General features: G+C 37.8%; 1 protein-coding gene across 3 annotated transcripts in view; it reads right to left on the reverse strand.

Annotated features, from left to right (window-relative positions):
* Positions 1-8,013: 8,013 nt before the first annotated feature.
* Positions 8,014-17,020, reverse strand: part of LOC106801167 (uncharacterized) — a 28,274-nt gene continuing 19,267 nt past the window's right edge. For all 3 annotated transcript variants that reach the window (XM_087446200.1, XM_087446201.1, XM_087446202.1), the window contains exon 4: positions 8,014-14,907. In XM_087446200.1, coding sequence (XP_087302326.1) covers positions 14,390-14,907 — 518 coding nt within the window. In that variant the 3' untranslated portion in view covers positions 8,014-14,389. The remainder of the gene's footprint in view (positions 14,908-17,020) is intronic.

Raw genomic sequence — 17,020 nt, forward strand, 5'->3', positions numbered from 1 at the left:
CGACTATTGCTTCCTCTACCACTTTCCCATCTACTTCTATAGTAAAAAAAAAAAAAATTCAGTTTTCAAAAGTCTAGAAGATAAAGTCTTTCTCTAATACAAAATCTCTATGCAGGTCAAGGGCTCCCTATGTACTAAAGTTTATGCCTCACTGGTCCCAAGCAAATGTGCTCTGCTTCAGTCAAGTAGGGTCATCTCTAGGATGTGTGGCTGTCTGGGCAAATATTTTTTGCAGAGCCTGTCTATATAAAACATTTGATTAAAAAAAATAGATTAACAATTTCATGGGCCCATGTGAAGCATAGTGATATATCAATGAAGATTTAGAATGGGTAGAGAAGAAGTATTTACGTATTTATTGTCTAATCAGCGCCCATGAGTCTTCATAGCATCCGGGCACCATCTCTCCTCTCCAGGTTCAGGAACCATATCTTCGTGCTTTTTATTGTCAAATGTACTGTTCCTGGCTAATCTGTATTCAGACCCTCCCCCTAACCCCTAATCATGGCAACCACTGATCTGTTCTCTATTTCTTTATCTTTCCCTTTTCCAGAATGTCGTATAAATGGAATCAAACAGTATGTAATCTTTGGAGACTGGGTTCTTTTACTTAGCATAATGCATTTGAGATTCATTCATGTCTTATCATGCATTAATAGTTCATTCCCTTTCTTGCTGGGTAGTATTACACTTTGTGGATACCACAATTTGTTTATCCATCTACCCACTGAAGGACATTTGGGTTGGTTCCAGCTTTGGGTGATTATGAATAACGCTGCTATAAACATTTGTGTACAGGTTTTTGTGTGACTCTAAGTTTTCATTTTTCTAGAATAAATTTCTAGAAGCAGGATTGCTGGGTGATATGGTGTATGTTCAACTTTTTAAGAAACTTCCAAACTGTTTTGCGGAGTGGCTGTAACATTTTGCGTTCCCACCAGCAATGTGCAGCTATATCTCATTTTATTGTGCCTCGCTTTATTGTGCTCCATGGATATGTATTGTATTTTTTACAAATTGAAGGTTTGTGGCAACCCTGCATCGAGCAACCATTTTTCCAACAGCATTTGCTCACTTGTGTGTCTCTGTGTCACATTTTAGTAATTCTCGTAATACTTCAAACTTTTTCATTATTATTATATTTGTTATGATGATCTGTGATCAGTGGTCTTTGATGTTACTATTGTAATTGTTTTGGGGTGCCACAAACTGTGCCCATATAAGATGGCAAACAATTGATAAATGTTGTGTGTGTTCTGACTGCTCCACCAACCAGCCATTCTCCCATTTCTCTTCCTCTTCTCAGACCTCCTGATTCCCTGAGACACAACAATATTAAAATTAGGCCAATTAATAACCCTACAATGGCCTCTAAGTGTTCAAGTGAAAAGAAGAGTTGCACATCTCTCACTTTAAATCGAAAGCTAGAAATGATTAAGCTTAGTGAGGAAGGCACATCGAAAGCCAAGAAAGGCTGAAAGCTAGGCCTCTTGCACCAGACAGTTAGCTAAGTTGTGAATGAAAAGGAAAAGTTCTTTAAGGAAATTAAAAGTTCTACTCCAGTGAACACATGAATGATAAGAAAGCAAAACAGCCTTATTGCTGATATGGAGAAAGTTTTAGTGATCTGGATAGAAAATCATACCAGCCAAAACATTCCATGAAGCCAAAGGCTAATCTAGAGCAAGGCCCTAACTCTCTTCAATTCTGTGAAGGCTGAGGTGAGGAAGCTACAGAAAAAGAGTTTGAGGCTAGCAGAGGTTGGTTCCTGAGGTTTAAGGAAAGAAGCTCTCTCTATAACATAAAAGTGCAAGGTGAAGCAGCAAGTCCCAATGTAGAAGCTGCAGCAAGTTATCCAGAAGATGTAGCTAAGATCGTTAATGAAGGTGGCTACACTAAACAACAGATTTTCAATGTAGACAAACGGCCTTCTATTGGAAGGAGATGCCATCTAGGACTTGCATAGCTAGAGAGGAGAAGTCAATGCCTGGCTTCAAAGCTTCAAAGGACAAGCTGACTCTCTTCTTAAGGGCTAATGCAGCTGGTGACTTTAAGTTGAAGCCAATGCTCATTTACCATTCTGAAAATCCTAGGGCCCTTAATAATTATGCTAAATCTACTCTGCCTGTGCTCTAGAAATGGAGCAACAAAGCCTGGATGACAGCACATCTATTTACAACATGGTTTACTGAATATTTTAAGTTCACTGTTAAGACCTACTGCTCAGAAAAAAAGATTCCTTTCAAAATATGACTGCTCATTGACAATGTACCTGGTCACCCAAGAGCTCTGATGGAGATGTACAATGAGATTAATGTTGTTTTCATGTCTGCTAACACAACATCCATTCTGCAGCTCATGGATCAAGCAGTAATTTTGACTTTCAAGTCTTATTATTTAAGAAATATATTTTATGGCCGGCCCCGTGGCTTGGCGGTTAAGTGCGCGCGCTCCGCTGCTGGCGGCCCAGGTTCGGATCCCGGGCGCGCACCGACGCACCGCTTCTCTGGCCATGCTGAGGCCGCGTCCCACATACAGCAACTAGAAGGATGTGCAGCTATGATGTACAACTATCTACTGGGGCTTTGGGGGAAAAAAATAAATAAAATTAAAAAAAAAAGAAAAAAAAAAGAAATATATTTTAAAAGGCTACAGCTGCTATAGATGGTGATTTTTCTGATGGATCTGGGCAAAGTAAATTGAAAGGCTTCTGGAAAAGATTCACCATTCTAGATGCCATTAAGAACAGTCATGATTCATGGGAAGAAGTCAAGATATCAAAATTAACAGGAGTTTGGAAGAAGCTGATTCCAACCCTCATGGATGACTTTGAAGGGCTCAAGGCTTCAGTGGAGGAAGTAACTGCAGATGTGGTGGAAATAGCAAGAGAACTAGAAGTAGAAGTGGAACCTGAGGATATGACTCAATTGATGTAATCTCATGATAAAACTTTAAAGGATGAGTAATTGCTTCTTAGGGATGAGTAAGCAAAGTGGTTTCTTGAGGTGGAAACTATTCCTGGTGAAGATGCCGTGAAGATTGTTGAAATGACAACAAAGGATTTAGAATATGACATAAACTTACTTGGTAAAGCAGTGGCAGGGTTTGAGAGGATTGACTCCAATTTTGAAAGAAGTTCTACTGTCAGTAAAATGCTATCAAATAGCATCACATGCTACAGAGAAATCATTCATGAAAGGAAGAGTCAATTGCTGTGGCAAACTTCATTGTTGTCTTATTTTAAGAAATTGCCACAGCCACCCTAGCCTTCAGCAACCACCACCCTGATCAGTCAGCAGCCATCAACATCAAGGCAAGACCCTGCACCAGCAAAAAGATTATGACTAAGATGATGGTTAGCATTTTCTAACAATAATTAATTTTTAAATTAAGGTATGTACATTTGTTTTTGTAGTCACACTTAGTGACTACAGTATAGTGTAAATATAACTTTTATATGCATTGGGAAACCAAAAAATTCACGTGATTCGCTTTATTGCAGTGGTCTGGAACTGAACTCGCAATATCTCTGGGGTACACCCATATGTGAGTTCCTGTTGCTTTGCATCCTTGCTAGCACTTGGTATTGTCAGTACTTTAAATTTTTAGTTCATCTAAAAAGGGCGTGTGGTAGGAAGCTTCTGACATGGCTCCCATGGTATTCATGCGTCCAGGCAATCACATCCTTGGATAATACCCTCCTCTTGAGTTTGGGCTGGATCTAATAACTCATTTCTAACAAACAGAATAAGAAATACTAAGCAATATTAATTTCCTTTTCATTTTCTTAAACTGAAATGATTATGGCAACAGTGATGAGGTGTTACTTCTGTGATCAGATTACAAATGACTATAACTTCCATCTTGCTGGTCTTCCCTTTCTGCTCTTCTTCCAAGCTTGCCCTGAGGGAGACAGCCACTTGGCAAGGGACTGAGGACAGTCTCCAGCCAAGAGCCAGTAAGGAACTGAGGCCCACAGTCCAATAGCCCTCAAGTAACTGAATCCTGCCAATAATCATGCTCAGAAGTTGATCCTTCTCCAGTTGAGCCTTTATTTGAGACTGCTGTCCCAGCCAATAACTTGACTGAAGCCTGAGAGAGACTCTGAAGCAGAAGACCCAGCTAAGCTATGCCTGGATCTTTGACCCACAGAAACTGAGATAATAAACATATGTTATCTTAAGCCACTAAGTTTTGGGGTAAGTTGTTACAGAGCAATAGATAACTAATACAGTGGGTAATGATATCTCATTATGGTTTTAATTTGCATTTCCCTAACGACTAGTGATGTTGAGCATCTTTTCAGATGCTAGTTTACCATCTGTTTATCTTCTCTAGTGAACTGGACAGTCCATTCAGTCCATTCATATTATTTCTTTTTTTTAATTGAGTTTTTTTCATTGTTGAATTTTGAGAGGTTTTTTAAGGATATATTCTAGATATATTCCTTTGTTATGTGTCATACAAATGTTTTCTGCTAGTCTGTGATTTGTCTTTCCATTCCCTTAGCAGTGTCCTTCACAAAATAAAAAAGTTTTTAATTTTGATGAAATCAAATTTTTTTCTTTCATGGATTGTGCTATTGGTATCATATCTAAGATTTCTGCTTCACTAAGGGTCATGAAGATTTTCTCCTGTTTTCTTCTAAGAGTTTTTAGAATCTTATTTCTATTTTTTTATTTTATTTTATTATTATTTTTTTAATTTTTAAATTTTTTTATTTTTTGTGAGGAAGATTAGCCTTGAGCTAACATCTGTCGCCAATCCTCCTCTTTTTGCTGAGGAAGATTGGCCCTGGGCTAACATCCATGCCCATCTTCCTCCACTTTATATGGGAGGCCACCACAGCATGGCTTGACAAGCAGTGTGTCAGTGTGCACCCAGGATCCAAACCCGGGGGGCTGCCACAGTGGAGCGCACGCACTTAACCGCTATGCGTTGGGCCGGCCCCGAGTTTTTATAATCTTATGCTTTACATTTACATCTCTCATCCATTTTTTAAAAATAGCTTTATTGGGCCGGCCCCGTGGCTTAGCAGTTAAGTGCGCGCACTCCACTACTGGTGGCCCGGGTTCGGATCCTGACGACGCACAGCTTCTCCGGCCATGCTGAGGCCGCGTCCCACACACAGCAACTAGAAGGATGTGCAACTATGACATACAACTATCTACTAGGGCTTTGGGGAAGAAAAAAAGGAGGAGGATTGGCAATGGATGTTAGCTCAGAGCCGGTCTTCCTCAGCAAAAAGAGGAGGATTAGCACGGATCTTAGCTCAGGGCTGATCTTCCTCACGAAAAAAAAAAAAAAAAGCAAAGCAGAACCTTTGCTCTTTAAAAAAAAAAAGCTTTATTAAGATATAATTCACATACCATACAATTCACCCATTTAACATGTAAATTCAATGTTTTTTAGTATATTCACAGTTATGCAACCATCACCACAATCTAATTTTAGAACATTTTCATCCCCCCCAAAGAAAACCAATACCCATTAGCAATCAATCCCCTTCTCCACTTCACACCCTTAGCCCTACGCAACCACTAATCTACTTTCTGTCTCTATAAATTTGCCTATTCTGAGCATTTCATATAATTGGAATCACACAATATGTGATCTTTTGTGACTGACTTCTTTCACTTAGCATATTTTCAAGGTCCATCCATGTAAAATGTATCACTACTTCATTTCTTTTTATAGCTGAATAATATTCCACTGTATGGATATACTATATTTTATTTATCCATTCATCAGTTGATGGACATTTTGGTTGTCTCAACTTTTTAGCTATTATGAATGCTGCTGTATGAACACTGGTGTACAAGTTTTTGTGTGGATGTATGTTTTCATTTCTCTTGGGTATACTTAGGAGTGGACTTGCTAGGTCTTTTGGTAACTCTGTTTAACTTTTTGAGGAACTGCCAAATTGTTTTCCAAAGTGGTTGCACCATTTTACAATTCCACCAGTAATATATGAGAGTTCCAACCACCACCACTTGTTATTGTCTTTTTGATTATTGCCATGTTAGTGGATGTGAAGTTGTATCTCACTGTAGTTTTGTTATAATCCATTTTGAGTTAATTTTTGTATACAGTGTAAAGTGTAGATCAAGGTTCATATTTTTGCATATGGATGTCCAGCTCTAGCACCATTTGTTGAAGATTGTCCTTTCTCTACTGAATTGTTATTGCACTTTTCTCAAAAATCAGTTGGTTTTATGTGTGTGAGTCTATTTCTGGATTTTCTGTTCTGTTCCACTATTCTATATGTTATCCTTTTGCCCATATTACACTGTCTTGACCACTGTAGACTTATAGTATGTCTTAAAATCAAGTATGAGTCCTTCAACTTTGTTCTTTTTCAAAATTGTCTTTGCTAGTCTAGTTCCTTTACCTTTCTATATAAATTTTTGTTTGGAATGCATTAAATCTATAGGTCAATTTGGGCAGAACTGATCTTAGCTGTATTGAGCATTCCAATCCATGAACACGGTATGTCTCTTCATTCCTTTAGTTCTTTTTTCATCTTTTTCATTAGCACTTTGTAGTTTTTAGCATATAGAACCTGCACATATTTTGTTATATTTATTCTTATTTCTCTTTCTCTTTTGGAGCTATTACACATGGTACTGTTATTTAAATTTCAATTTCCAATTGTTCATTGTCACTGTATAGAAATACAATAGATTTTGTATAGTGATCTTGTATCCTGCAACCTTGCTAATAAACTTATTAGTTCTAGGAGCTTTTTAATAGATTCCTTGGGATTTCCTACATAGACAATCATATCATCTGTGAATAGTTTTACTTCTTCCTTTTCAACCAGGATGCCTTTTATTTTTCTCTATCCTTATTGCATTTGCTAAGACTTCCAGAGCAATACTCAGTAGGAGTAGTGACAGGAGACATTCTTGTCTTAGTTTCCAATCTTAGGAGGAAAGTATTCCATCTTTCACCATTAACAATGATGTTAGCTGTAGTTTTATGCAGATGATCTTTACCAGACTGAAAGTTCCCTTCTATCCCTAATTTGCTGAATTTGTGTTATGAATGGGTGTTAAATTTTGTCAAATGCTTTTTCTGCACCTATTGATATGATCATGTGGTTTTTCTGGTTAAGACTATTAATGTGGAGAATTACATTGATATTCAAGTGTTGAAACAGTCTTGTATTCCTGGGATAAACAAACACCATTTGGTTATGTGTCATCTTTTTATATATTGCTGAATTTGATTTGCTAATATTTTGTTGAGGAATTTTTGCATCTATGTTCATGGGGGATATTGATCTGTAGTTTTCTTGTACTCTTTGTCTACTTTTGATATGAAGGTACTGCTGGCTTTATAAAGTGAGCTAGAAAGTATTGCCTCCATTTTCTGGAGGAAATTGTGAAGAACTGCTGTTATTTATTCCTTAAATGTTTGGTAGAATTCACCAGTGAAATCATCTGGACATACAGTTTTCTTTTTTAGAAGCCATGAATTAGATTTCTTTAATAGGTATAGGATTATTCAATTTATTTCTCCTTGAATGAGTTTTGGTAATTTGTGTCTTTCAAGAAATTAATCCATTTCATTTAAATTGTTGCATATATGTGCATGGAATTGTTCATAGTATTTCCTTATTATACTTTTAATGTTTGTAGGTAGAGTAATGATGTCTCCTCTTTCATTCTTTATGTCAATAATTTGTGTCTTCCCTCTTTTTTTATGGGTCAGTCTGGCTAGACATTTATCAACTTTACTGATTTTTTTTGGAGAATCAGCTTTTGGTTTCATTGATTTTCTCTATTTGTCTACTTTCACTTTCATTGATTTCTACTCTTACTTTTATTATTTCCTTCTGCTTTCTTTGAATTTATTTTGCTCTTCTCTTTCCTAAGTTATCTAAGGTGAATTACCCCATTTTGGAGACTGCATAACCATAATACCAAATACTGATTAAAGTAGTACCAAAAAAAAAAAAAAAAGGAAAAAGAAAAATAAAAGAACCATACAAAGCTATAGATGCAAAAGTTACATATAAAATATTTTATTAAAAATAATTAATCACATAAAATAATTAATAGAAAAACCAATATTATGATATCAATAAATGCTGAAAAGCCATTGGCTCTCATTCATTATTATTTTAAAAAATAGGTACTATGTTCACATCAAAACTATATTTAAATACAAAACAAAAGAGTACAGAAAAGCCTCACTCCCACTCCTGCTCCTCCAGACAACCACTTTATTCATCCCTTGTTTATCCTTCCAGTGTGACGTTATGCAAATATGGATATATATTCTCATTCCTTTTCATACAGAAAATGTATATATTTTTATACAATGTATATTTTATACAATATATATATATATTTTTTAAAGATTTTTTTTTTTTTATTCATTTTTTCCCCCCAAAGCCCCAGTAGACAGTTGTATGTCGTAGGTTCACATCCTTCTAGTTGCTGTACGCGGGACTCGGCCTCGGGTTGGACGGAGATGTGGTGCCTCGGGGCGCGCCCAGGATCCGAACCCGGGCCGCCAGCATCAGAGCGCGCGCACTCAACCGCCAAGCCACGGAGCCGGCCCACAATATATATTTTTATATACACGCACATACACACATTGTTCTCCACCTTGCATTTTTCATCTGATAATATATCTTGGAGATATTTCCATTTCAATAAGAAAATTTTTGTTACTTTTTATTACAGCTGCATACCATTCCACCATGTGGATATAGTTTATTAAACTAGTTCTCTATTGATGGACATTTGTGTTGTTTTCTATTTTTTACTATTGGAAACAATGCCAAATATTTTCAAAGAACATGTGCAGGTGTATCTGTGGGATAGATTCTCAGTAATAGGATAACTGGATCAAAAGGTAAATGTATCTATAGTTTTGGTAGATATCGTCAAATTCCTCTCCAAATAGGAGTTGATCTATTTTGCAACCTCCCCCACAATGTATGAGAATGCCTATTTCTCTATAGCCTCACTGACAATGGGTTTTTTAACTTTTCAACTTTTTGCTAATCTGATAGCTGGGAAATGGTATCTCAGATTTTTTTTCTTTTTGTGAGGAAGACTGGCTCTGAGCTAACATCCATTGCCAATCCTCCTCTTTTTGCTGAGGAAGATTAGCCCTGAGTTAACATTTGTGCCCATCTTCCTCTATTTTGTATGTTGGATGCTGCCACAGCATGGCTTGATGAATGGTGCGTCGGTCCACGCCTGGGGTCCGAACTGCGAACCCTGGGGCCGCCAAAGCGGAGTGCGTGAACTTAACCACTACACCACTAGGCCGGCCCCTCAGAACAACTCCTATTGTTTCCTAAAACCCTCCTCCAGGGTCTCTCTTTCCCACTCGATATTCATTCATTCATTCATTCATTCACTCAGGGGAATTCAACAGAATATGAATGCAGACTGGAAAAAAAATAAAACTATTTCATGATCATACATACCCCACTGAGTTGACACTCCATCATAAACCAGTTATATTTACTTGTGCTTCATAATAGTTTGATAATTTATAAGAGAGATATACATATATCATTTTGTAATTAAAAGAATCAATACTGCTGTCAATAGGGATTGGGAAGCATTAGAGACTGCTTGCAAAATCCTAAAAAGCATAAAATAAAAAATAAAAATAAATCATCCACTGATATTGTTAATATATTAGTGTATTTCTTTCCAGTTTTTTCCTCTATGTGTGTGTCTTTATATCTGCTATGTTATGCATATGTCCCTAAGTCATTAAAAATGATCCACAAACATCATTTTTCTTGCTGGAGAATACTGCATTATATAGATATATTATGATTTAGAAAAAATATTTCTGTTATTGTAAAGTAATCCTTTCCTTATTTTTAAAAATAGTAGAAATAACATGGTAATGCATACCTTTTATACATAATGCATAACTTTTATACATAATTCATCTGATGTTTTTTTCCTTAACACAGATTCTTAGATGTGAAATTTCTGAGTCAAAAGGCTTAGACATTGTAAATGTTTTTGATATATATTGCCAAACTGTCTTCTGGAAAGGATGCTGCCAAAGTATTAAATTCACTGAAATGCATTTATTAGAAAATAAGAAAGGCTAAAAATAAATAAGCTCTAACCATGTAACTCAAGAAGCTAGGAAAAAAAGATAAACCTAAAAGAAGTAGATTGATATAATAAAGAATAAAAAATTAATAAAATAGAAAATAGCATTGTAGGGGGCTGGCCTGGTGGCATAGCGGTTAAGTGTGCGCGTCCCACTTTGGCAGCCCAGGGGCTGCGGGTTCGGATCCCTGGCACGCACCGACGCACCGCTTGGCAAGCCATGTTGTTGCGGCATCCCATATAAAGTAGAGGAAGATGGGCATGGATGTTAGCCTAGGGCCAATCTTCCTCAGCAAAAAAAGAGGAGGATTGGCATCAGATGTTAGCTCAGGGCTGATCTTCCTCAAAAAAAAAAAATAGCACTGTAGAAGCACAATGTATCCTCATTAAGAAACATATAAGTAAACCTACATCCAGATACATTTAGTAAAATGGCACAACATTTTTTTGATTTTCAGGATTTTGCAAAACCTCTTTAAAAATAAAGAGGCAATCTTAAAAGCAACCAGAGAGAAAAGACAGACTGTCTCAAAGGGAAAAACAATTAGGCTAATAACAGAATTTTCAATAGCAGCACTAAAGGCTAAGGAACTGCTGAATAAAAATAAATGTCAATTTTGATTCTATACCCAGCTATGCTATAATTCAACAGTAAGGGAGAAATAAAGAATTTACTACTCTCAGGCACACTTGCTAAAAAACTACTGAGGATTTCATTTTATTTACATAAGAAACACTTTTATAAGGCTCAGTATGTACCAGGCCTTATTTTAATCATTCTACAAGTATTAATTCATTTGATCCTAATACTAACTCCAAGAAGTAAATAATATTATCATTCCTATTTTTCAGAAGGAGAAATTGAGGCACAAAGAAATTAAGTGATCTGCTCAAGGTCACATAGCCAGAGATCAATAGAGCTGGATATCAAACCCAGGCAGTCTGGCTGCAGAGTTGGTGCTTGTAACTACTACACAATATGCCTCTGCTCTCAGAGGCTGAGGAAATGGAACTCAGAAGGAAGGAGGAAATGCAAGAACTAGTGGCAAGAAATTGGCAAATGTGTATGTTAATCCAAACTTGCACTGGTTATTTACAACAACAATAATAGTGACAATTTGTTGTTGTTGTTGTTGTTAAAAACACAATGAAATTAAAACCATAAACAACATAACATGTAATATGGGAGAAGGAGAAAAAGAGTTAGTGTTCTTCTCTATATTGTTAAGGAGGGCATAATACAGACTTTAAATTATGCGTGTTAACATAAAACAAAAAGAGATAAAATTTAACTACTAATCTTGTAGAGGAAAATAAAGGGATAATAAAGAAAACATAATCCAATGGAAAGAATGAAAGAGGAGAAAAAGAAAAAAACAAAACCCCCAGAATCTCAACCCAACAGATTTTTTCAAGGATTTTGACAAGCTGATCCTACAATTTATATGAAAGAATAAGGGGCTTTAAATAGCCAAGACAATTCCTATAAAGCTGAAATAGTCAAAAGTGTGTTATTGGCACAGGGGTATACAAATAATTTATTAAAAGAATATCTATCTGATAGCTTAGAACAGGACAGAAGTTAAAATCCATCAATTAGTTCTAAAACATCAGCATAAAAAAATCTCAAAAATCTCAAAAATGTAATAGGAATTTATTCAGTGAATAAAACAAACTGCAAAAAGATAATATACAATATGATATAATCTATATAAAAATTTAAAATACCATGGACATACAGGTCACAAGAAAAAAAAATAACAGGAGTAATACACAGTAACTTAGGCATAATGGTTACCTCTGAGCAGAGTTCAGAGAAAAGATAGAGCATGAGGCTTTAGCTGTATCTGTTGTTTTTTTCCTTTAACAAAAATATCTGAAGGTAATATGGCAAAAATCTTAACATCTACTTAATCTCAGAAGTGAGAAAAGTTATTATTTTCTGAACTTTTCTGTATGTCTCAAATATTTTATACTTAAAATATTTTTTTAAATCTAAAAACAGAGAGAAAGAAAAAATATAAGGGAAGAGACAGAAAGGAAAAACAAAGAGGAAGAAGGAAAAGAAAATAATATAAAACCTCAGAGTTGTGAGAATTTTATTAATACCTTCATTCACCGATATTTGAGTGCCTCCCACGTGCCAGCTGCCATTATAGTCCTTGAGGATAACAACCCCCTTTCCCGACTTAGGCCAATGGGCCATGGAAGCCCTCTTAAAGAGCCTAAAAGTCTTTCTAATCATGGATAGCCTTTCCTCTGAAATGGCTGCTTAGGGAGCACAGAGTAGAACACATTGCTCTTAGGTGAAGGATTTGATGGAAATGTTGACAAACTTTCTCTCTTCTCTACCCAGATTTAGTGATGAAACTTGGTCACTGACTCTTCCTAACCTCCACTGGCTCAGGTCCTCCCTCTTCATGGCCAGGCCCCCAGGCTCTGTCTCTGATTAATTTATGCCTCCTGAAGGTGGTCAACCTTATTATTGCCTTCATACATGTTCCTTTCTTCCGTTGGACGGATAATGGTCCCTCCTAATTTGGCCCACCTGGGGAAACGATGGGGCACAGAGTTGCCTTCCACAGCCCTTCTCAGCAGTTCCTCTACCCCTAGACCCAAATGGCCCTGATGCCAATGGGGTCCATCTCCACCCACTACAGACCACTCTTTGGCCAGCACAGACCTCCAGGGAGAGCCCTGTACTGGGGGTCATTACACTTGCTAGAGACTTTGGAGAAAGCTGTGGGCTGTCCACCCCACCATCCTATGACCTACCTTCCAGGTACTGTTCTTTTCCTTTTCCTTCTAACCATTCCCTACCCTTTCAGAACTGCTTTCCTCTCCTCTAACTCCCTTCCATAAACCCTGACCCAGCCCCTTTCCTTAGCCAGCTCTTCTACCCTGAAGATGCCTCACCTGGTGATTTCTACAATCCATGGTGTGAGACACCCAGCAGCCTGGTGACATGATGGACAGGGAGACACTCAATTAGGGCCAGGAGGCTTCTAGCCGGGAAGGGCACTCTTGCCAGGCAAGGGGCATCTCTTCCAGAGGCAGACCTTGTTAGTCACTGGTCCTAGATAACTCACCGGTTATGTCTAACATATGCCTCTATGAGATGAAACACACAAAAGAATAGCTACCACTACCAGATTCTAGTGGAGTCAACCTTATGTAGATGTGGTCAGTCCAAAGCCCGACACATAATTTCATTAGGGTATTCATAGGATCTTTTTCTCCTGAAAAATAATTAGATACATGTTTTAACGTATGAGTTTTGACCAAAGTATTTTTACAATGGACAGTTTTGGAGGTTGTGGATTTTTATGTTAAAGATCTGTATTTTGAAATTTACTACACTGATTTAATATGATATCTCGGATTAAGTCCATTAGTATATTTGCCAGGTTAAGAAGATTTCTCTCCTGCAGGGATTAACTCATGATGAAACCCGTGATCTGACTGAAATTTTTACCACAACATGTTTTTTAAAAAGGTTTCAACATGTGGACCTTGAAGCTCTTACCACACACATCACACGAACAGGAGTTCTCTCCCACATGGATTCTCATTCAACTAATATTTACTGAGTGGCTCCTCATGCCAGGCACTGCGCTAGGAGCTGGGGACACAATGGCGAGTGAAGCACGCATGGCTGCAGTCTCACGGAGCTCAGAGATTACGGGAGGAATGGACTGTCTGGTCAAGGGTGAGATATGCACTCTAGAAAAAGTTCTTGCCACATTCTCCACACTCGTAGGGTTTCTCTCCCACATGAAATCTGATGGATGTGAAGACTTGAGCTCACTTCTCACATGCACAGGGTTTCTACCCTGTGTAGACTCTCTAATGAACAGGAAGGTTTGTGTTGTAACTGAAGCCTTATCACAGGTATCACATTTAATGGTTTTTCTCCCATGTAGACTCTCTGAGATCTGTGTTCCAAACAAAACCTTTACCACACTCAGCACATTTGTAACATTTCTCTCCTGTGTGGATTTATTGATGAGCTCAAGGTTAGCACTCTTTCCAAAGCCCTTACCACATTTACCACATAAAAATGATTTTATCCTGTGAATTCTTTGATATACTTGAAGATCTATGCTCAGAAGAAGCCCTTATCACACACACCACATTTGTAGAGTGTCTCTCCAATTTCACTCTCTGGAGAATGTGAAGATTAGAGCTGTGATTGAAGTCTTGATCACACTCCTCACACTTAAAGGATTCTCTCCTGTGTGGACTTTCTGATAAGCATGAAAGTTTGTGTTTTAAGAGTTTCACATTTAAACAGTCTCTCTTGCATGGACTCTCTGATGCACTTGGAGATCTATGCTTTCACTGAAGCCCTTACCACACTTATCACATTTGTCCAGTTTCTCTCCAGCATGGACTCTCTGATGGATGCGAAGATTGGAGCTCTGATGAAAACCCCTGCCACACTCCTCACACTTAAAAGGTGTCTCTCCTGTGTGAACTCTCTGATGAACTCGAAGATTTGTATTATAACTGAAGCCTTTGCCACATGTATCACATACGAAAGGTTTCTCTCCAGTGTGGACTCTCCGATGGATGCGAAGGTTGGAGCTCTGATTGAAGCCCTTGCCACACTCCTCACACTTAAAAGGTTTCTCTCCTGTGTGAACCCTCTGATGAACGCGAAGATTTGTATTATAACTGAAGCCTTTGCCACATGTATCACATACGAAAGGTTTCTCTCCAGTGTGAATTCTCTGATGATAGCGAAGGTCTGTGCTCCGACTGAAGCTCTTGCCACACTCAGCACAGTTGTAAAGTTTCTTTCCTGTGTGGAAAAGGGGATGCTTTAAGAATGAGACAATGTTTATGACAATGAAAAATATGACTGTTAAATTAAAAATCTCAATGGAGGCTGCAAGTAGCAGAATATCAGACTGAAGAATGTGGAAAACTATGTTAGTCAATTAAAAGATCAATTTGAAGAGCTCTCCCAGGACTCAGAGGAAAAGGATTTAAAAAGTGAAATTATGAGAAAAATATTAAATCATGAAGGACAGATCTAGAAGATCTCATCTACACATAAGAGATCCAGAAGGAGAAAACCAACAAAGAAGAAATAACAAAAATGTACTTAATCTGAAAGAGAATTTGATTCTTCTAGATTGGAAGTATTCCCCCGTACCATTTAAGAGTGCTGAAAAAAGACGTACCAATATATGTACATATCTGCATATGCAGATCAAGAAAACATCTTATAAGCATACAAAACATTAAAAAAAAACCAACAAGTTACTCCCTTGAGAAGAGAATAAGATTGGCAGGAGACAATGGTACAATGCCTCTAGAGTCCTGAGGAAAAAAACTATAGTCAAGAATCCCAAACCTGGGCCGGCCCCGTGGCTTGGTGGTTAAGTGAGCGCGCTCCACTGCTGGCGACCCGGGTTCGGATCCCGGGCTCGCACCGACGCGCTGCTTCTCTGGCCATGCTGAGGCCGCGTCCCACATACAGCAACTAGAAGGATGTGCAGCTATGACACACAACTATCTACTGGGGCTTTGGGGGGAAAAAAATAAATAAATAAAATCTTTAAAAAAAAAAAAAAAAAAAAAAGAGAATCCCAAACCTAAACCAATGATTACCCTATAAGGGCAAAAGGAAGATACAAAAAAAAAAAAAAAAGTGAAGATGACCAAAATTAGTCAAAACAAAAAATGAAAAGGGAGGGGCCAGCCCGATGGCATAGTGGTTAAGTTCAGCACGCTCTGCTTCAGCAGCCCAGGGTTCACAGGTTCAGATCCTGGGCATGGACCTACACATCGCTCATCAAGCCATGCTGTGGCAGCGTCCCACATATAAAAATAGAGAAATATTGGCACAGATGTTAGCTTGGGGCCAATATTCCTCAGCTGCCACCCCCCAAAAAAGAAAAGGGAGACATGAAATAGAAAAAGTAGAAATGAGGGGCAGTCCGGTGCCATAGTGGTTAAGTTCGTGTACACTGCTTTGGTGGCCAGGGGTTCACAAGTTCGGATCCTGGGCGCAGACCGATGCACCGCTTATCAAGCCACGCTATGGTAGGCATCCCACATATAAAGTAGAGGAAGATGGGCACGGACGTCAGCCCAGGGCCAATCAGCCTTTGCAAAAGGAGGAGGATTGGCAATGGATGTTAGCTCAGTGCTAATCGTCCTTGCAAAAAAAAAAAAAAAAAAAGAGAAATGAATAATGAAATCAGTAAAGCTTTTTCTCTTTTTCCAACAAAATCTCATGAAATACCAAGGGAAAACTTCCCTGAGCTGAAGGATTCAGAGATGAACAGGCTCAATGACTGGCAAACATGATTACTGAAAAAAAAACCCAATCACACATCTAAGCATGTCCTGGTAACCCAATCACACATCTAAGCATGTCCTGGTAAAATTTCAAAATTCTAGGATAAACTGAAAATTCTAAATGTTTCCAGAAGGGAGAGAAAAGAAAAACAGGTAAAATAAAATAAAATAATAAAATGAAATGAAATAAATAAAATAGGAGAGAATGACTAAACGAATGAATCAGATTGGAATCAGCAATATCAGATGCTTAAGAACAAAGAGAATTGCTAGGACATTCTCAGGGAAAATGATTTTTAATCTAGAGGTCTCTACTCAGTCAAACCACTGTTCAAGAGTGGGGTGAATATACACACCTTTTCAAACATGCAGGGACTCAGAAAGTTTATCTGAAAATAAAAAAAAAATTCCAAGCAAAAGGCAGATGTGGGATATAAGAAATTATGGAAAGAAAGGGCTCCCATAAAAATTACGGCTAATTTAATCCTGAGAAAATAGAGGTACAATGTAAAAAAAAACTGATAACTATAAATGGTTTCAACAAAACAGAGGATATAGGGAGAAGGGGTGTGTGTGTGTGTGTGTGTGTGTGTGTGTATGTGTGT

Source organism: Ceratotherium simum, chromosome 22 (assembly GCF_057802395.1).
Source record: "Ceratotherium simum simum isolate JZ-2026a chromosome 22, ASM5780239v1, whole genome shotgun sequence".
NCBI lineage: Eukaryota > Metazoa > Chordata > Mammalia > Perissodactyla > Rhinocerotidae > Ceratotherium > Ceratotherium simum.